General features: G+C 40.1%; 2 protein-coding genes across 4 annotated transcripts; both read left to right on the forward strand.

Annotated features, from left to right (window-relative positions):
- Window positions 1-609: 609 nt before the first annotated feature.
- xpo6 (exportin 6) lies at window positions 610-15185 on the forward strand. Its single transcript, XM_085784549.1, has 24 exons — window positions 610-1503; window positions 2736-2826; window positions 3276-3388; window positions 4251-4448; window positions 4753-4912; window positions 5180-5257; window positions 5653-6172; window positions 6700-6826; window positions 6935-7044; window positions 7187-7295; window positions 7489-7581; window positions 8609-8678; window positions 8810-8969; window positions 9126-9218; window positions 10589-10733; window positions 11043-11192; window positions 11386-11575; window positions 11656-11811; window positions 12080-12194; window positions 12312-12483; window positions 12778-12939; window positions 13163-13261; window positions 13896-14126; window positions 14552-15185. The coding sequence occupies exons 1-24, from the start codon at window positions 1501-1503 to the stop codon at window positions 14651-14653; spliced, it is 3447 nt and encodes a 1148-aa protein (XP_085640675.1). The 5' UTR covers window positions 610-1500; the 3' UTR covers window positions 14654-15185.
- A 1566-nt stretch (window positions 15186-16751) lies between these two features.
- On the forward strand, window positions 16752-19343 carry nme4 (NME/NM23 nucleoside diphosphate kinase 4). Of its 3 annotated transcripts, none has more exons than XM_085784552.1 (5): window positions 16753-16997; window positions 17834-17955; window positions 18053-18154; window positions 18827-18939; window positions 19044-19281. In XM_085784552.1, exons 1-5 carry the CDS (start codon window positions 16853-16855, stop codon window positions 19090-19092), a joined length of 531 nt encoding a protein of 176 aa, XP_085640678.1. In that variant the 5' UTR covers window positions 16753-16852; the 3' UTR covers window positions 19093-19281. The 3 variants fall into 3 exon arrangements, with proteins under 3 accessions (XP_085640679.1, XP_085640678.1, XP_085640677.1); XM_085784551.1 differs by having other exon boundaries at window positions 16760-16997; window positions 19072-19343; XM_085784553.1 differs by lacking the exon at window positions 18053-18154 and having other exon boundaries at window positions 16752-16997; window positions 19072-19343.
- Window positions 19344-20775: the final 1432 nt, after the last annotated feature.

Genomic DNA, 20775 nt, shown 5'->3' on the forward strand with positions numbered 1-20775 from the left:
ATAAATTGCTCCTTAGCTTTCACCATGTGCTGGACAATTAATTTGTCACTGTAATTTGGGTAATATATGTGACTTCTTATAAATAGTATAAATGTGTGTTTCAGTTTGAGGTGGAAAGAAATATACTTAATTGATTGATGTAATGTTGTATGCAATGAGCTGCAGATGATACACCAGTTTTGAGGTAAAGTACTGTACATGTGCTTCCAAGGAGGAAATCAAATAGGCATCATATATTTTATTTGAGAAGGAAATGCTTTCATGCTGCCCCCTGTTTATTCTTTTGCCTTTTTTGTCAAGTTATTGCATTATAAGCCAACCATGTGAATGAATGAATGAATTTATTTATTTCGAACATAAACAAAAAATAGAATACAGTATGTAAATGTTTTGTTTTTGTTGTTTTTTGCACTGCATCTATTTTCTTTTATAACTTTATTTTTAAATCAATTTCAACACGATGATACACATTAACTTTTTTTGTTTTTGTTTGGCGTGTTCAAAAAGTGCTGTAGTGTAATTTGAAAGTATAACCGGAGACGGTGGTTTTCTTGTCGCAGCCCACTTGACACACAAACTGACTGGGTTGGTTCATTTCTGCAGCAAAAGAGGAAGTTGCGATTTGCTCACCCTGTAACCAACAAGCTATAGCTCTAATCTTGAGCCGCCCTGAGCATAGAAAAAAAGGGGAGAATAACAGGAACAAGCGCGCATAGTATTATGTTTTTTTAGTGTTGTCACGAATTTGTCAGATGTATGTTTTAGCTGTGCACATCCAGTCGTTTTAAAAATTTCCAAGCGGTAGATGGTAGTTGTCGTGACCAACAACAGCCTGGGAGCCTCTCTACGCTTGACAGCAGCAGCAAGCTAACGAAACTTATACCTTCATCCTGCTAGAGCAGCTAACGAGCTAGCCATCCGCTGCAGCCAGCGTTAGCAGCTGGGTAACTTAGCCTCGGAAAGCGCCTGCCTCGCTTGGCATAGAAAGCTAATTAACGTTGCACATTTCTCCGGAGTCGCAGCCAGTGTTAGTAAGTTAGATGTCCCTCAATGCAAGGTTTCTATATTTAAACCCAACGGTAAACGGTGAATAATAACGATAATGCAAGATAGTGCTAACGATTGGAGATAGCTGACTCAATGTTATTAAGCCTTGTGTACATGGTGAGCGAAATGCGTTTTATGTGAGGGTGGGGGGAAGAAAAGGAGAAGGAGAAGGGGAGAAAAAAGCCAGTGTTAAACGTCGTTATTGTACAGCAGAGTCAAGTCAGTCAACGACGGCGACCTTTTGCTAGCTGGTTGTGCGTGTGTGTGTGTGTGTGTGTGTGTGTGTGGGAGTATCGACCATGATGAGCCCACTCTGCGGCTCCGTTAGCCAGCAACACCTCAGCTAACGTCGGCTACAGGAGTGGCTAGTCGGTCGGAAGCTAATGTTGGCTCATTACTGTAATTAACACGAGAAAAAGAAAACCGAAGAAAGCGTCTGAGCCGACTGTAAACATGGTGAGTATAATTTAATGCGTATCGTTTACATAGTCGTTCACGTTGTCTTCCTGTCTTATCTGCTAATGGCTAATGTGGTGCAGGAGCTTTTGATTTCGTGTATGTGAGCAGGAAGCTGACCTAACTTTGTGATAGTAATGCATTCAAATTTCCTCACATATATAAGCTAATAGCGTATGCTAGTGTGCACTATGGTGTTGTATGTTTTTGTTGAGCCACATAACGGTTTATGAGAGGCCAGGTATTTCACGGGATGTGACAGCTTGTTAAGCCATTTCGCGGAACAAGACGCCCATCTTGCAAAACCGAATATTTGCTTTGAGTAGTGTTAAGCCCCGGCAAGTTGTGGCTTATTTGAGGAATTTAGACCCGCCTGCCACAGGAGCTGCCCTTTAAAGTCTCAATTTGCTGCTATCTCTCTCTCTTTTTTCCCTTTTTTTTTTCGCCAGACAAGGCCCAACTTCCTCCACCTGTCAAAACGTGGTACATCACAACTGACTTGGTTTTAATGTCAACTTGATTTAAACCGTCTATGACCAAGACTAAAATACTCATGCAATCATCATCAATGCAGAACCATCTCAGCAAGTTGGACTGCAGAGTTGTCATGTTGTGTGAACTTTATTTCCAAGAGACTGTGCAAAAAAAAAAAAAGGTGCACATCAGTGATCCATGTGCAGTGATCAACTGTAGCTCTGTGTGGGCATGAATATGTTCAGATATATTTATAGCATAGCAAGTAATTCACCTAAGCAAGATGGTGTATACACCTGTAAGTGCTAAATTATGAACAAACTTCTAAATGTAGTCTACAGGTTAAGGTCCTGTTGTACTGTGCAAATACACACAGCTTCTTTAAATAATTATCTATAATAACTTTGCACAATTAATGCTCATATATGTTTGGTAGTGCTAGAAGATATTTAAATTTTAGTGCAATTTTATTATAAGAATCGGCCTATTGCTCATGGACAGATGTTTGCAGAGGATTGTGGCTGGTCTGCACTTGAAAATCTGATGTGCATGTAAACTGCATGTCATACTCAACTCTGAATTGTATCTGTTAAAATGACAGAGACTGATCTAGTATGATTTATGGTTTCTCATAAGTGCTAGTGGGTTATGAGAAAAGTGCAGCAGTCAGCTCTTTGGGTTATGCATATGGTTCAGTGGATGGGTAAGATCTAAGATGTGCAGTTTGTATTTATTTTTACCTTTTTATTAACCTTTAGGCTTCAGAGGAGTCATCCCTGCGTGCATTGGAGAGCCTAATGACCGAGTTCTTCCACAGTTGCACAACCAATGAGCGAAAGAGAGAAATAGGTAAGTTTGACTATTTAAAACCTACTTCTGCTCCTTTAGAAGTAAGAACATGATCCACAAAATTTGTGCTTCTACCAACCTGGTTTGCAATAGATACAATTCAACTTTTATTGACAGAGAAGTAGATTTTTGAATATAAAAATGTCTCTAATCTATGAATTTTAATTATTGAAAATGTAAAGGTGTTTCCCCGTGTAAAACGGCATATCCTAGTCTGTGTGCACATATCCACCATAGCAAGTCTGAATCGCCAAATGCAATGTGTTGTGGTGTTGAACCATTTGCCACTTTTTTGTGTCTTGAAATTATTTGGGCTGTGAAGTGTTATATTCTTTCTTTTTTATATACTTCCTGTGTTGTGACGCATTACTTTCAATCTGTCTGCAAGTGAAGCACAAGAGTGTCATGTACTTTTGTCAGTGATCCTGCCTACTTCCTTTTTTCTGCAGAAGAGCTGCTGAATAATTTCGCACAGCAGACGGGAGCGTGGCGCCACTGCTTGTTCTTCCTTTCCAATACTCGGAATGAGTATGTGATGATGTACAGCCTGACAGTATTTGAAGTAAGTGCTGTAGGTTAGGAGATACACATTTTCAGTTTATTGCACTGTCTAGAGCAGGCATCTCCAAACTACTCCACAAAGGGCCGGTGTGGCTGCAGGTTTTCTTTCTAACCAAGCAGCAGCACACCAGACTTGACTCATTTAGTCAACTGATCTCAGTCTTCAGACAGTTGACTGGTCAAACTGTGTGCTCTTGGTTGGTTGGTTGAAGCAAAAACCTGCAGCCACACCGGCCCTTTGTGGAATAGCTTGGAGATGCTCCGTCTAGGGCCTTCTATAACTTTTTTTATGTTTTGAAAATGAGGCAGTATGCAGAAAAAAGAGAATTTGTTGGTTTCTGTTTATTGATTTATTAATTTGTTTACTTTTACTGTCTTTAATCATCCATCCATTTTGCACCGAAATAAGCACGTGTATGCAGGTTTCTTGTTTTTTGTTTTTTTCAATGTGGGGGAACCCACCAAAAATAGAGAATGAACAGAATGAACACAGTTGTTGGTGTGTGACGTATTTCACAGCAATACCGCTGCCTGTAGGTAGAGTGCTCATCTGGTTTTGCTTGAATGAGTTGGTCGAGACTGATTAGGAGTTTTTCTCCTACACTGCAGAAACTTTACACATTTAAACCAACGTCATAGCTTTGTGCCAGAAAAGAGGAGACTTAGTATATCCATATCGACATAATCTTCATGTTTCCATCACGGGCAGTTGGCACTGAAGCCAGAAACTACATCTGACCTTGTTGAGGGTTTCTGTGCAGTATAATACAAGCTTTAATTGTAGTATTTTGTTTGTTGTTGAGAGTGTGTTTTTCCTTTTTCAGACACAGTATCAATGGCTGATTGTTACTTTTTACTTTTAGAACTTGGTGAACAAGATGTGGATTGGCGTGGCGTCGCAGGACAAGATGGAGATTCGCAGCTGTCTTCCCAAACTCTTGCTTGCTCAGCACAAATCTGTGCCCTATTTCATCCGTAACAAACTCTGCAAAGTCATTGTGGACATTGGTCGCCAGGATTGGCCGATGTTCTACCACGATTTCTTTACAAACACCCTTCAGGTAAGTCCTGCTGATGTTGTTTATGCTATTAATGTTTTGTTCAAGTTTAATCATCATCAGTAGCCCAGTGCTGGTTGATGTGTTCTCAAATACTTGACAGAAATGAAGACTGAAACTAATCATAGCTTTTGATGCAATAAACATGTTAGACAGCATGTGTTGTTTTATCATTTGGCACTACACTAAAAACCACCCCATAAACAAAGATACAGATATTGAAAGAGGAACTGAATCAATACTAAATGACAGTCAACTGTTTTGAAGAACCTGTGTGTAATAAATGTCAATCTGTTGTGAACTGCAGTTGATCCAGTCTCCAGCTCTGGCTCAGTTGGGGTTGGTGATGTTAAAAACCACATCAGAGGAACTGGCATGTCCTCGAGAAGACCTGAGTGTCGCTAGGAAGGATGAGTTGCGTAAACTTTTGCTGGAGCAGGTACCAACAGTGCTTGGACTGTTGACAGGTGAGAACGACTTCAAATGTGCTTATGACATCGATATTACAGGCCACATTGCAAGGGATGTGAAAGACTAAGGCACAATCTAAAGAAAAGCTAAAGCCTCCTGTAGTTCAACCAGCTAATGAGCTTTAAATCTGACTTGCAAAGTCCAGTCTCTGTGAGCTTTTAATGGCAAAACGTTGAGTTGTCAGGCCGCCAGTCAGAAGAAATGTATTGCTGGGAACTCTTTAGCTCACATGGATAAGCTGAGTGTCACTTGTTAATTTACAGGTATCCTGGAGACCTATTGGGACAAGCACAGTGTCATAGCTTCCACCCCGCCTCCCTCACCGACCTCAGGGGAAAGTGGTAAGTTAGTTAAAACTGTAATACCTTAATAGTAATGCAGTTTTAATCATGAAACAGCTGTTGTGTACAGTGGGGAAAATAAGTATTTGATACCCTGCTGATTTTGTAAGTTTGCTCTCCCTCCAAGAAACAGACGGGCTATAGTTTTAATTGTAAGTTTATTTTAACAGAGAGAGACTGAATATCAACAAAACAATCCAGAAATTATGTCATCATATAAAGGTTATGAATTATTTAACATTTGATCAATTGAAATAAGGGGCAAAAGTCAATCGGCAGGAGATTAAATCCTTATTTTCCCCACTGGATATACTAACACTGACCACAGTCAATCATTTCATCAAGTAGTTCGTTGTGTACTAAGTGGACTATTTTGTCTCTCTTCAATCTATCAGTGGAGTTGCTGGGCAGTTTGTTTCAGGGCAGCCAGTATTCAAAGCTGCTCTGCCAGCCCATGGCAGCATTGGACAGTGAGAGTCAGCAGCTCTGTTGTCTCGTTTTGGAGTGTTTGGCCCACCTGTTCAGCTGGATCCCGCTCTCCACAAGCATCACGCCCACGCTGCTGGCCTCCATTTTCCATTTTGCACGTTTTGGTTGTGACCTTCACACAAAAGCCAAGACGGGATCCTTCATCTCCTCCAACTCTTCTAATGGCCAGCATAATCAGATGCCACCGACATCTAACGGGGGAGGGCGAAACGGACAGCAAAGTGAGGGCAACAAGGTGGATCGCGCCCGACTCGGTGTACTCGCTATGACCTGTGTCAATGAACTGGTATCAAAGAACTGTGTGCCAATGGACTTTGAGGAGTACCTGCTGCGCATGTTCCAGCAGACCTTCTTTCTTCTGCAGAGGCTGACACGAGAGAATAATGCTCATACGGTCAAGAGCCGCCTACAGGAACTTGATGAGAGGTATAGCCGCTGGTGTTTGGAGCATGAACAAACTGATCGTATTTAACTTTGATGCAGTTGAGCCTAATGTGCTGTCAGAAGTTGCACTGTGGTATTTCTTAATAGGCCATCTCTCAAAACTGTCTTTGTTTTCATCACTGCTGCACACTACACTGGCTCCTTACAGCCATGTCCTTCAGCTCTGTCACATGAGTCCTTCTGACCTATTCTTTCAGCCTATGTATGTCTCTTTAGTCCCTCCATAGAAAAAATGTGTGTGCTTTGATCACCTCACCTAATCCTAATCTTTATAACACACTGAATTGTTTTCATGAGTGGTCCTGCAGTCTGAGCAGATACACAAGACTGACTGTCACTGTCTCTTGTCAGGGTAAAAATTAGGATGTGACATTTTGTGTCAGTGTGGTGACCCCATCCTTGGTTCAAGAAATGTTATGATTATTGACCAGCACGGACTATATCATGTAAGTTCTGACTGTTACTTTAACTGTGTTCTGTGTTATTAATGTGTCCTGTTTCTGTTGCAGTTACTTGGAAAAGTTCACAGATTTCCTGCGCCTGTTTGTCAGTGTTCACTTGAGGCGGATCGAGTCTAGTCCTCAGTTTCCAATTGTAGAGTTTCTTGGCCAGCTATTCAAGTACACCTTCAACCAGGTAAGTTTAACTTTGATCATTTTAATGACACTTGTTGTTTATGCAGTATATCCCAGTGCCCTGGTTTCTACAGTTTTCCTGAAAACTTGCTTATCATTGACTTTTCAGCCTACCCATGAAGGCTACTTTGCCTGTTTGGATATCTGGAGTGTGTTTTTGGATTTCCTAACAACCAAAATCAAAAGCAGACTAGCAGACAGAGACAGTGTCCTAAATAGGTAAGTGGCTAAGAAAAGAAAATTGATCTCATGTTATTTGCAATGTAGACAGATGTACAAAATGTCTTAGGTGTTGTTCATTTCATTTTCTATAAATATATGAAATTGTTGTTGTTACATATATTCATGTATTTTTGGACAGGTACAAGGATGCCCTAGTTCTTCTATTAAGGGAGGTCCTGAATCGCATCCAGTTCAGATACAACCAGGCCCAGTTAGAGGAGCTGGATGACGAGACTCTGGATGATGATGTAAGAACATACAGTGTATTTCACAGTCCATCAATTACAATGTTTTGCTTCATATGTTCAGCACATCTCAAGTTGCCGCTAAGGTTAATTATATTATTAGTATGTCCAGCCCATTAAGATACACACTCATCGCTTAGGCGTTTATAGCTTTCAGTTCAAAGTCTAAATGCTCTCCTTTATTTGGTAACTACAGCAACAGACCGAGTGGCAGAAGTACCTGCGTCAGAGTCTGGAGGTGGTTGCCAAGGTGATGGAGCTGCTCCCATCCCATGCCTTTTCTACTTTGGTAAGAAATGATTGTTGGTGTCAGCTTGACATAGAGTGAAGATAAAAGTTTCGAGACATTTAACCCATTTAACCCAATTAACCCAAACTTTATTTAGAATTCCAATGGGCTAATTGCATACAACAAAATGTTGATGTTAAATGTTTACAGTTTCAAAATGCCTTTACATTTTTTGCACACTGGGGCTCTTCAATATTACTCTACACCACTTAGCTTTGATAAGCTATCTGATGTGTCTTAAGGTTGTGCATCAGCAACTCAAACATAGCCACGATCAATGGTGTTACCATAAATAATTATATTTCTATAATTATAGTTCTATTACACTGCAACCACAGGTTTATTCTATTTCACACATTAGTGACTTTAATTACAATCATGTTAAACTAATTACAAATGTATAAAAACATGTTTTTCACTAAATACCACGAGGGAGGTGTAGAGTGAAGCACCCTTTTCTTCAGCAGTTTCACAAACGTGTAAACTTTTGTGAACGTAACAGATCTCATGTGTGAAATATAGAAACACAAGTTTCACTTTTGAAAAATCTAAATTCAGACGACATTAAACAAGAACCAAAAAAAAGCACAACTTGCAGACAAGCTATCAGAACTCATGTGTGAAGTTAGGTTGCACTGTTGAAGCAAAGTGCTCTGGGGTGAATGCTTGCTCATATGTGTACCGTGGTTCACAAAACAGAATCTGAATTCTGTTAAGTACAATTATGAGAATTGGCTCTTGTTAAGAACCAGTTCCTCCAAACAGATAATGTCTTTTTGTTTCTGAGGTCAAGATACTTTGTCCTGTTTATCTCTTCTTCTTTTTTCTTTTCATGTCACATGTTATCTTATTTGTATGTCTGCTCTGTTCAGTCATGTTCATGCACTGACAGGTAAACATGTGTGAAGGACATGAAATACTTTGACATGGCCGTGGGTTTGTTATTGCATGTTTAGAAACACGTACTCAGTCTGTTGCAGTGGCTGCAGCAGCCTCTTCCTTATCGTTTTTTTTTTTTCTTCTTCAGTTTCCAGTGCTTCGGGATAATTTGGATGTATACATGGGTTTGCAACAGTTTATCGTCACCACTGGCACAAGTAAGCTTTATCTTTTTATTTTTTAAATGCTTTTTTCAGCTACGGTACACAGTTTGACTTTGCATTTAGGATTAGTCGCATGAAATGGTGCTACTTCCATCGATTTAATTGGTTGAATGGTCATCTTTCAGGTCGGAGGCTCAATATCTCTGCCGAAAACGACTGTCGTCGACTTCACTGTTCTCTCAGGGACCTCAGCTCCCTCCTTCAGGCTGTTGGACGCTTGGCTGAGCATTTCATCGGGGATGTTTTTGCAGCACGATTCACTGATGCCCTTGCAGTGGTGGAGAGGTGTGCTCCGCTTTTCAAATTTATATTAATTGTTATCAATAGTAATATGAAGTTAAACGAGGAGAAGGCCTATTACTTTTCTGTTGGTGGTTCCTTTTGCTAAATTGAAGAGTAAGAGCAAAGCATCATTATAAACCTTTACTTTCTCTTTTCAAGGTTGGTTGAAGTGACGTGCTATGGCTCCCAGACGAGCCTTTACGACCTCGAGACTGCTGTGCCTTCTGTGCTCAAGCCGGATCTCGTTGACGTGTGAGTATCACATGTTTAAAGGTCCCATGTTATGCTGTTTTCCAACCATTTCACATTGGTCTAAGTGGTCCAACCACATTGTGTTCCTAGTGTATTGCCTCCAAATCAATCTGTGGCTCTAAATCTCAGCAGTCTAAAAGTAGCTCTCCAGAGCTCTGCTGAGAACGAGCCGTTTCTGTGTCTGCACCTTGAAATGCAAATTAGATGTGTAAACCACATCCACTCCACACCTGTCAGGGGAGATGGTGTGGTTTTCGCTACCGCTACCATGTGCTAATGTTGACATTGGAAATAGGGGTGGGCAATAATCGAATGAATGATCGTTCATTCGAATAGTTCAATTAAAAAAAAAACCAATAGGCTAGTTTTGAGACTATCATCTTGTCTGAAAAAATGTAAATGTTCCCATTTTATTGGCACAGGAGAAACATGAAGAGACTCCTACAGCCATCAGAAAGTTACTCTGTCAAATAAAAAACAAGTGAAACTGAGGCGCAGCGCAAACTCCACGGTGCAGACTGAGGGGAGGTACCGGAAAATATTGACGTGGTTTTACGCAGAGAGAGGAGACTTCCTCGTTCAGATGTGCTCATATTCCGCGATGAGGACTTTATTGAACGGTACCGCTGTGATGAGAAGCGGTACCGTTACAATATTCTCCAGAATAAACTCCAGTCACTGTCCCTTGCGAGGTTAGGATGAAGGGAGGGAAAATAAATGTTCATCAGCTGCCTCTTGATGTCAAGAGGAGCTGCACTTCCAACGACCCATTTGGGCTCACGATCTCAAAAAAGTGAAGCAATCAATTAAGGCGTCATAGACAGGCCACAGGAACACATAGCCACTACAAAACCAGTATAAAGTGGATTTTGCCGTTATGGGCCCTTTAAAAGAAAACTAACCAACCCTTTACATGTGACTGCTTTATTACAACCGACAGAAATGTGCTGTTCTTTTATTGAACGTGGTGTCACCAACAACAGTTAGAGGAACTGTGCGTGTGAAAACTTGCAAAGTCTGTGTGAATTTAGACACATAATAGCTCTGTACTAAACAGCATCAATAAAAAGCCACTGAGAAGCTCTTGTGGCTGTTTGCACAATGCTGGTTACGTTTCCTCCTGTTCATCAACATTTGCATAATGAAGTTACAGAATAATTGTTAGTTCTGGGGCTGACTTGTTAGAAATGCAGACCAATCTGAATGTCATTCTTAGAATTTCACCAGAATTAAAATAAAATAAACATTAACATCAATATTGAAAATGCTTGACAAGTCATGTAAATTGGTGTAAGATCCTATGAGGAAGAAGCAACTATGTCCATCTCACTATGTTGTTGTGTATCTTTGTGCTGTTTTGTTTGTTACAGACATGCACAGGCCCTTGCTGCTTTGCAAGCCTACTCTCACTGGCTGGCACAGTTCTACAGTGAAGTGCACAGTCAGAACCAGAGCCAGTTCATCAACCTCATCACATCTGCAATAGATGCCAGTAGTCCACTCATCACAGCCAAGGTAGGCTCTCATCTCTCTCCATCTACATGGAAGCTAGTCCTGCAATACCAAGTCAACTATCAGTAGTTTTAGTCATTTCCTATTTATACACTCACAAGTGAATTTCAGGTTTCCACTAAAGATGTGCATGTTGTGAGAAAGCAAAGTGGTAATAGAGCCGTAGGTTCACAGACCCAGTGAACACACACACACACACACACACACTCCACTCAAATCTGAATATCTTATTTTGGTAAAGTAAAATATTGTAATCATCTCATGTGCCAAATAAAAATGGTTGAAATGCTTTTCATCTGTCTTCATCTGTAGGTACCCGATAAGTTGGTGCTGTCATCGTGTCATCTGATGGTCTCCATCACATCTACTGTGCGACCTGTGTTCTTGGTCACATTGCCAGCTGTTCAGAACATCTTCAACCTCATTACGACGGAGAATCGCACCCGCAGACTTGCACCAGAGGTAAACGCTTCTTCTTTTTATTTTGCATATATTCAATGATGTAGTTATTTAATTAATAGTAGCAAAGTAGGCTTCTTTCATAGTTAACTGTGCAGATTATTTCAAAAATTCTCCTTCTTGATTTTTCTATTAGCCATGAAATTTCCTCAGTACCTGAATTCATTCATGTGTGTGCATGTGTTTCCTCATGTAGGCTCACATGTTGGTGTGTAGGGCTTTATCCAACATGCTGCTGCTTCCATGGCCGAATTCACCAGAGAGTGAGCAGCAGTGGCAAACGCGCTCCAGTAACCATGCCAGCTTATTGGCAGCCCTCACACGAGAATATCGTATTTTAAGAGGAACTGTGAACATAACTCCACGGCAACCAGCTCTGGGCGAAAGTCAGTATTTCTTTATTTTTCTTGTTTTCCATGATATTTGTCCTGGTCTGCTCATCCTAACATGATGTCATCTCCTCCAGTGAAAGCAGTGATACAGCAGACCTTGCCGGTGCTCAGAGACATAGTGGACAGCATCTCTGGCGAATCCACAAAGTCACGCCAGATCTGTTACCAGAGTCTTCAGGAGTCTGTCCAAGTGTCCCTCAGCCTTTTCCCAGTGTTTATTCAGCAGCCAGGTCAGTGTCTTATCCACAGTTGGACTTCTTCTATTACTTCATCTGTCTACAGTAGTGCACAAACATCTTGTGTTAACATGCTTCTTGTACTGTTTGTCACTTTATTCCTTTACTATAGTCAGCTAGTGATAGCTTTTCACTTGTATAATTAAAATACATGTAATTGTAATGAATGCGATCAATGGAAAATTAATCCTGAAGACCTCAAACTACAACACAAAGGGTCGTCTGACTGACCAGCTTTTTTACTTGTCACCTCTCTTCCCAGACGTGACCGATGAGATGCTGGCCTTCTTCTTGACGCTGTTTCAGGCGTTGCGAGTCCAGATGGGTGTCGCCTTCACAGGACAGATCATTCACACTTTCCTCAGCATGTTCACCAGGTTAATAAGATGCTTTATACTGTAGTGTGTCATCTTAATATGGCATGGGGCATACACTGAAAATGCTGCCATCCCTCCTAACGCTAATTAATCTGATGTCACTTGCTTGTACTCCAGGGAACAGCTGGCAGCCAGTATTTTGCAAGAAGGCAGTGCAGGGTGTAGAGTGGTGCAGAAGTTCCTGAAAATCCTGCAGGTGGTGGTGCAAGAGCCAGGTCAAGCTTTCAAGCCCTTCCTACCCAGCATCCTCTCTCTGTGCATGGAGCAGGTTTATCCGGTGGTGGCAGAGGTCAGTTGGTGATCACTTGTCCAAAGTTTCTTCTTTTTTTTTTTTTTTTAAAGGTTTCCATCTGGATTTATCAGCCTGCTAGCACCTGAAATTTGCATGTGGTATCATTTCTCATATAGAAAACCTTTCCAAAAATCTACCCTTTTAAGTAAAATATGGATATTATGGAAAACCTAACAGTGTTACAGAAAAATAAACAAATTAATAGCTGCTCAGTAAAAATATGATATGGTAATTAATTTGATACTCACTCATTAATGACAGTTTTTGATGGTATATGTGCTTGTTTGATAGCGATCCTCCCCGGATGTCAAGGCAGAGATGTTTGAGTTGCTATACCAAATACTTCACCAAAACTGGAGGTACTTCTTTAAAACTTCAGTCTTAACAAGTGTCCAAAGAGGAGCTGGTGAAGAGACCATGGAAAATGAAGCCCAGTTCACAGCTGCCATGCAGGTGGGTGAGGCACATGCCTACAGTTGTCCGCATATACCTTTTGGAAAGACTGATAACGCTCGACTGTTTTCTTTGAAGTTCTGTTTTTAGACCAAGTCTAGTGGATCCTTGATAATTATGAAGTTAATGTTTTCATAACTAAATATACCATATATAGTATATAAATTATTGTTGAATTAAGTTACACTTTGTCCCCTGATTTTATCTAAAATATCTTTCCCAGGCGTTTGGACAGTCGTTCCTGCAGCCTGACATCCACATCTTCAAGCAGAATCTCTCCTATTTGGAATCACTCAACACCAAGCACAAGTTGTATCACAGAGTAAGTTGAGATGTCATATCTGTATCCCTGTATTCCTGATTTTATTATGTTTTATGGTTACCTCTATCAGTTACAAAAATCTAAACAGTTTGTTGCTGAAGTAGTTGTCCTTTATCTTTTGGTCATTTCTGCTCATTTTGGCAAAGAAAGAAATAAGCGTGTCCAAATTAACAAAACAGATTTATTAGGATAAACATTATAACAAAAGAAAAAAAGTTGATCCGCTGTGGTTAAAGCAACAGTCCATCCGTCTGTCCTGTGTAAGATCACAAACACCACAGTCAGAATGAAACCGAAACTTCTTGCAAGTATGTCAGAAGTAACTCGCAGGTAAGACGTGTGTCCATTCATAGACACAGGACGGTTGGATGTGAGCTGCACTGAGTCTTGACGACGCATCTACAGACTTCAGAGCCATAAACATTATGTCTTCTGTCTGTCTGTCCCATTCTTGTGGACACAATATCTCAGTCGTGCGTTGACAGCATTTCGTCAAATTGGATACAAACATTAACCACGACTCAAGAATCGACTGAATAGATCTTGATGGTCGAGGGTTAGGGTCGCAGTAACCGCACAAATCACTTAATATGTCACAAATAAAGATCTCACTCTAGTTTTTCTTGTGCCTCAGAAACTTTTCCGGACCTCGATGCTCTTCCACTTCATCAACGTGCTGCTGCAAGTTCTTCTCCACAAAAGCCACGACCTTCTTCAGGAGGAAATCACACTTGCTATTTACAACATGGCCTCCGTCGACTTCGATGCCTTCTACTCGGCCTTCATGCCAGAGTTCCTCAATGGCTGCCAGGGTGTGGACAGCAGCCAGCGAGCTGTTCTTGCTCGTAACTTCAAGCTTGAACAGGTAAGCAATGACATTTTATGACATATTCCTGAGGGGTTACTCAGTCAGTTGCAGTTTACAATCTCACCAGTAGATGGCTCTAAATCCTTCACACTGGTCCTAATAACTATGGGTAACCCTGCAGATAATTCAGTATCACATGCCCAATTTATCCAATATTTATTGTTTTATATTATATTCCATTCACCTCCACCATATTCAGAATTTACAGAAACAGAAATTACGGATACTCTACATCAAACTCCATGTTGTAGTCTTCCCCCTGTATTTAACAGCAACAGTCAGTCAAGACAAAGTTTAAAATGATTTCAAACAGTACATACTGATGTTTGCCTGTTTTTGTCTCCCATGCACCCATAGCATTGCTAACCCATATTTTCTCAATAATCTAATATCATTGTTCACCTTTTCCCTCTTTTCTTTAGGACCTGCCTTCGTTCACTCAGAGTGTGCAGCGGCTGGTCAATGACCTTCGCTACTATAGACTGTGTAATAGTAGCCTGCCCACTGGCACCATCAAGCTATAGCACAATGACTGCTTGAACCACTCCACACACCAACTCTGATCTTCAAGGATTGCCTGTGCTGACCACTTTGCCCAACACTCCCTCTCCGACTCGGCTTCGCTCCACCTGTTCAAAGTGATGGGAAGGAAGAACACACATTTGTATGGTTGAGTACTTGGAGGATGAGGATGCTGCTGATGTTTTTGATTTCTACTGTAGAAGGTTGGCGCATTATTATTTTTTTTTTAAAAAGCAGTGCCCTCCTTATGTATTGCCAATGATAACTTGGCAAGAAATGTAAACCTGGTCTGCAGTTGGCTTTTGCCCAGACCTGGAGCAGTCTGAGCCAGGCCTTCTTTCCCAAGCCTCTGCGAAAACAGCTGGGCTGGGACTGAGCACTTTCAACTCATTTTGAGTTTTTAAAATGTCTGCTTTTATTCATTTTGCCTTCAATTTTTTTCATCTCCAAAGGAGACGGACTCTCAACTTTCATATCATTCCATTCTGAAAATGAGAAAATCCTGCTTGATTAAATAAAGTGCTTTTTTAGAAATTGGTAAATTCGTGATTTTATCCTTCTGTGTTACAATACAGTTTGTGAAAATTAATGGTTGTATCATAAGAAATCTGACTCTTTGATATATTTATATTCGGTTGCATCACACTAGTCATTGGTATCTTTATAAAAACATATGTTCACCAACTGAAAGAGCTGAATAATCTGATTGTTGGCCCAGGTCTCTACAGGGATAATGGATAAAGCTGAGCAGGTTCAATTTTTTAGGACGGCTTAAGGCAGTGTTTTTCAACCTTGGGGTCGGGACCCCACGTGGGGTCGCCTGGAATTCAAATGGGGCCGCCTGAAATGTCTAGTTATTGCTATAAAAAATTACTAATTACTTTTCTTTTTTAAATTATAATTTAAAACACCACACAGTCTTAAACAACTGTATTCTATACTTTCACTTTCTCAAAATAAATTGAGTTCAAATAAAATGCAGCATATAAAAATATCTGAGCTGGCGCATCTTGATTGACGGCCACGATCACGTGACTGCACGTGATCGCCAGAAATTTGTGATGTCAAAATGGGGTCACGAGCCAAAAAAGGTTGGGAACCACTGGCTTTAGGCCTTGACAGAGATGGACCATCAACAGACAGAGGTCCTGATGTGCTGCATGTGACGCATCACATGCAGAGAAAGTCGTGTGAGGGCACAACACTCACAAGTAACAGCAGCGTAATGACACTTCACTAACGCTTCAGCTTCAGTCTGCTGCCCGTCTGTCCACCCCTTCACGTATTACAATGTTAACACATTTTCAAAGCTGTTCTCAGTTTGTCTTAAACATCAAGGACACATTTTGGTCCTGTTATGATGTTATCTTTACAACAGCTGGATATTAGAAAATAGGAGTTTCATGTGACTCAGCGTAGTCTACAGGGATACAGAACTCATGAACAGGACTCTCTTCATTTAATTAGCTTATTTCTGGCATGAAAGCTGGTCTTGATGCTAAATATATTCAAGCAGTTATGTCTTTATGGAAAAATACATTATCATTGTACGAGGCTAGGCTTTAAATCAGTGTTGAGTGAACTTGCATTGAAGATGAACCTATCAATAACCTATAACCTGTCTTGAACTCACCATTGTCATATTCATGCAGTTTTATGTCAAAGGAAATCTACCACTGTTTATAGCTCAAGATAAAAACATTCATCACAAGAGAGACTTATGATGTGCCTGCAAAAAGTGGACTGTTTAATGAAGACTGTGTTGTGTTGTGTTGTGTTGTGTTGTGTTGTGTTGTGTTGTGGACCAATAGTCAAATAGGACGTAAAGTTAGGACACATTGACCCATCTTGTTTGTTTTTGTCTAAGTCCACCAACTCTGCATTTAACAGCAGAGACATGATCCCTCATGGATCCGTGGTACCATGATCAGCTCTGAAGTGACTATTGAGTTTTAATGTTTTGATGTCTTAAATCATATTCTGAAAACGACTTGTTTGAACTAGTGGACCAGTGATGAACTGTGTTTATGGTCAACAAGTCAACACTGAAAAACATTGTGAAAGACACAGTATCACCGTCTGGCATCACTGGAGTTAAATCGGTGTGTGACAGACAGAGGGGATGGCTCGTGAGTTTTGATTGAGGTGGGGGGGCTGACTTCTCTCTCCTCAGGCTGACACAACACAACACAACCTCAAACATGATCCTGTTACAAAGATGCGTTTTTAAGAGGATTATCCAACCGTTTTACCCAAGAAATCAAGAAACCGCTAAAAGTCTGGTGTCTGGGTTTCCCTCTGCGCTGCTGGACGGACGCAGAGCTGCTGGGCACAAGAGCTCATCGGGTAAGTCACTAAATCTAATAGAAGTCAATCGATTTTTCTCTTTTATATATTTATTTTTTTTATCTCAGCCACTGAATATATGATTTCTTTTTAACGAGCGCAAGGGAAAGGACTTAATGAATGACACTTCTCCAGGACTCAAAACATGTAGCCTAGGGAAAAAAAAAAAGTAATTGTATGAGAATGACATGATTTTCTTTTTTCTTTTTTTTTTCTCCTTCTCCTTTTTTTCTGTAGCCTACAAATATTGTTATTTGACATTTTTGATTCGTCAGGGATTTCACTCCTGCGGCGCAAACTTTATTTGTTCTGTGGGCCAGTTGCAAAAACAAATTCGTTTGCCAAAGTCGTGGGGTCATGAACTGGAAGTAGGTTAGAGGGACAGAAGCTGCTGGTGATGGAGAAACACTGACCTGTGCGGAACTGGGCCGAAACCTGAGCGGACTGCGACGATGTTTCGGGGAAATGATAGATAGATAGATAGATAGATAGATAGATAGATAGATAGATAGATAGATAGATAGATAGATAGATAGATAGATAGATAGATAGATAGATAGATAGATAGATAGATAGATAGATAGATAGATAGATAGATAGATAGATAGATAGATAGATAGATAGATAGATAGATAGATAGATACCTCTCCTCTCCTCTCCTGGCAGGTCACGTGCGTGTGGAATTGGTCGCACGCGGCCGTTCATTAGCTGTTGCTGCTGCAGCGACAGTCGCAGATATTTGCAGTCGGCTATAAGGAAGTGTCAGTCCTCCTGAGACCTGTGGATCAGTGTCGTGGCGCTGATGGTCTGTCTGTCTGTCTGTCTGTCTCGTCCAGATACCAGGGAGCGGACTCTGATCGCCGTGAAGCCAGATGGAGTTCAACGACGTCTGGTTGGACAAATAATCCAGCGGTTTGAGCAGCGGGGCTTCAAACTGGTTGGTCTGAAGATGCTGCAGGTATAAAGTCCTCAAACTTATTACACAATCTTACTACTATGTTGTTATGTTTATTATGGGGCATCAGTTTATTTACCTCCATGTCTCTGTTGTGAAGGTGTCTGATGATCTCCTGTCTCAGCATTACTGTGAACTCAGGACAAAGCCCTTCTACCCCAGTCTGCTGCATTATATGACCTCAGGACCTGTGGTTGCCATGGTGAGGGCTCCTTTCACTATGCATCATCTGTAGTTGTTAATTGCAAGGTTATTATAGTTTTACATTTTTCAGTAGTTGATTTATATTTGATTTTTCTGTTTAGTTTTAGTTAGTCCAACAAGTCATTAAACAGTTTTAGTTTAGATTTTATTTTTAAGGAAGACTTAGTTTTAGTTTTTCAGGTAGGCCTAGTAAGAGAAAGCATCTGTGAGATCTTCGAAGATGAACTTCCAAATTTGTGGGATTTTTCCCTTTTAGTTGCATCTCATAAATGTTCCCATTAGTCCTCATCACGTTAGATTCACTCTATCTACCTGAGGGCGTAGCCTATTAAAGTAGTCCCATGTTGAGCTGTGGCGTTTGCTTCCTGCAACTTCAGCCATCTCTAAGAAACCTAAATGTTATCTGCAATTCAGTTTAGTTTTGCATTGTTCATTGTGGTTTTTATTTAGTTCTCATTTTTGCGAAAAAACAAAACAAAAAAAACCTGTTATTTTTATCTAATTTCAGTTTACTAAATTATTTTTTTCACTTCTAGTTTTAGTCTTAGTTTTAGTTAATTATAATAACCCAAATATATTGGTTAGCAAGAGCATAATTCATACCCAGTTGCTTGCATTATATTCCATCTGCCATCAGTCTTTTTTCTTGCATGTGTCGGTTTTTGTTCAGGTGTGGGAAGGCCACAATGTCGTTCACACGTCACGCACCATGGTGGGACACACTAACCCAGCTGAGGCCCGGGCCGGCACAGTCAGAGGAGATTTCAGCATCCATGTCAGCAGGTAGTTTGCTGCAGTTCAACCTCATTCATTTCAGGATTGATCAAAAACCTCATTAAAATTCCACTTTCCAGATATTGCATCTTGTGTAATTGCTTGCACTATAGTCTAACGATGTGTGCTGGTCATTTGAAGGAATGTGGTCCATGCCAGTGATTCGCTGGAGGGGGCTCAAAGGGAGATTCAGCTGTGGTTCCAGAGACAAGAGCTGCTGAGCTGGGACTGCTGTGACCAGAGCCTCACCTGTGAAGACGCTGAGAGTTGAATGCAGTGAGAATCAGTTTTGCTACCTCTTCTCCTGCTGCTCAGAGATGCATCTCTTCTGTCTGTGTGACCACGATGATCAAAAAATATGGAAACGTTTTGTGTTCCTATATACCTCAGTAAGTGCACTTATAATTCAAGCTACATTAGCAACAATGCACATTTGAATTTATAGCAGTCACATTTTTCAGTGCTGAATTATGAGTTGAAACATTTCAATTGCATGAGGCTTAAAGCACCTGTAGTCTTTCTAACCAATGGTTAACAGTTATGTGCTTGTTTTTATTGGACATTGTGTCTAAAATCATAAATGATGGTTGGAATAGTCTAAATTAACAGACAAGTTTCTTTAAGGCAGATTAAAGCAAATTCCAGTATTACCAACCAATGAAAGATATAATGTAACTTAAACCACTATAGCTGCTCTGCTATATGATGAGATGATCATGCACTGATTCTGCGGTCTTATACACTCTAGAAATTCTCCATTAAGTTTCTCATCACTGAAAAAAAACCTGTGATTTTTCAAGAGTTTGCAGTCTTCATTCGGAAAACATTAGTGGACTGTATAAGTAATATGTTAGCAAAGCCTTATGTCAAAGAATAGAATAATTAGTTAAATGTTTTTGTTTTAATCATAATTTAACAAAGTATACAGTATGTAGTGGTGCTGTATGCAATACTTTAGTGAAAAAAGTTAATTACTTACTTGAATCTTGCCCTCAGATACTTAAAGTGTTATTATTCCACTTGTATGAACTGTTCACTCAAGTAATTTTTTGTAACTGAAATTAAGTAATGCTGTCTCTATTTAAAATTATTCTGGAGCACAAGAAATTATGTAAGATGGTGAAAAGTTCAGAGAAAAGTGTATGATAATGTGATTGAAATGTGAATAATTCTAATAATAATAACTATTTACACTAGACCTTTTGACCTCTGGTTATGGTTATTGGTAGAAATGAACTGATGTTTTCTGTTTCCGTGCACTACACTTCACGTCATGTTGATGGTTCACCTCCACTTGCCGTCATATCAACGCAAAGCTGATTCTAGTTTTGTTTGTTATATGTGATATATTACGTTAGCTGTTGCTTGGCTTATATTTCTTTCCCATATTTTCTTCTTCTAAAGTTCTGATGTCGAGTCACTGTGGCATCCAGTCTGTCCTGAAAAGGTAGCGCTGCTCAGAGGGCAGGTTATCACTTGTTTGTCTTATTAATGAAACAGTAACTGCAGCTCCTCACATGACTGGTACGTAAACAGCTGTTAATGCTAATATAATAATAATAATAATAATAATAATAATAATATAATGAAGAATTACCAAAACCTACACCTTTAATCTTGTGTGCTACATTCAAGCTGATACATCCACAGCTATGTGTGTTGTACATTATCTTAATCATGATGAGAAATGCAACGTCATAAGACATTTAAAACTCATATAAAACCATGACTAAAACTGTATCGTCTACTTACTCTAAAACAACATTAAGCTGCAATAAGAAATATCGCCTTAGATGTGCCAAACTATGAATCAACCAGACAGCTGACTGTTTTTGTAGACATAAA

The sequence above is a fragment of the Trachurus japonicus genome, chromosome 8 (assembly GCF_045865225.1).
Source record: "Trachurus japonicus isolate A0001 chromosome 8, Traja_1.0".
NCBI classification, from domain to species: domain Eukaryota; kingdom Metazoa; phylum Chordata; class Actinopteri; order Carangiformes; family Carangidae; genus Trachurus; species Trachurus japonicus.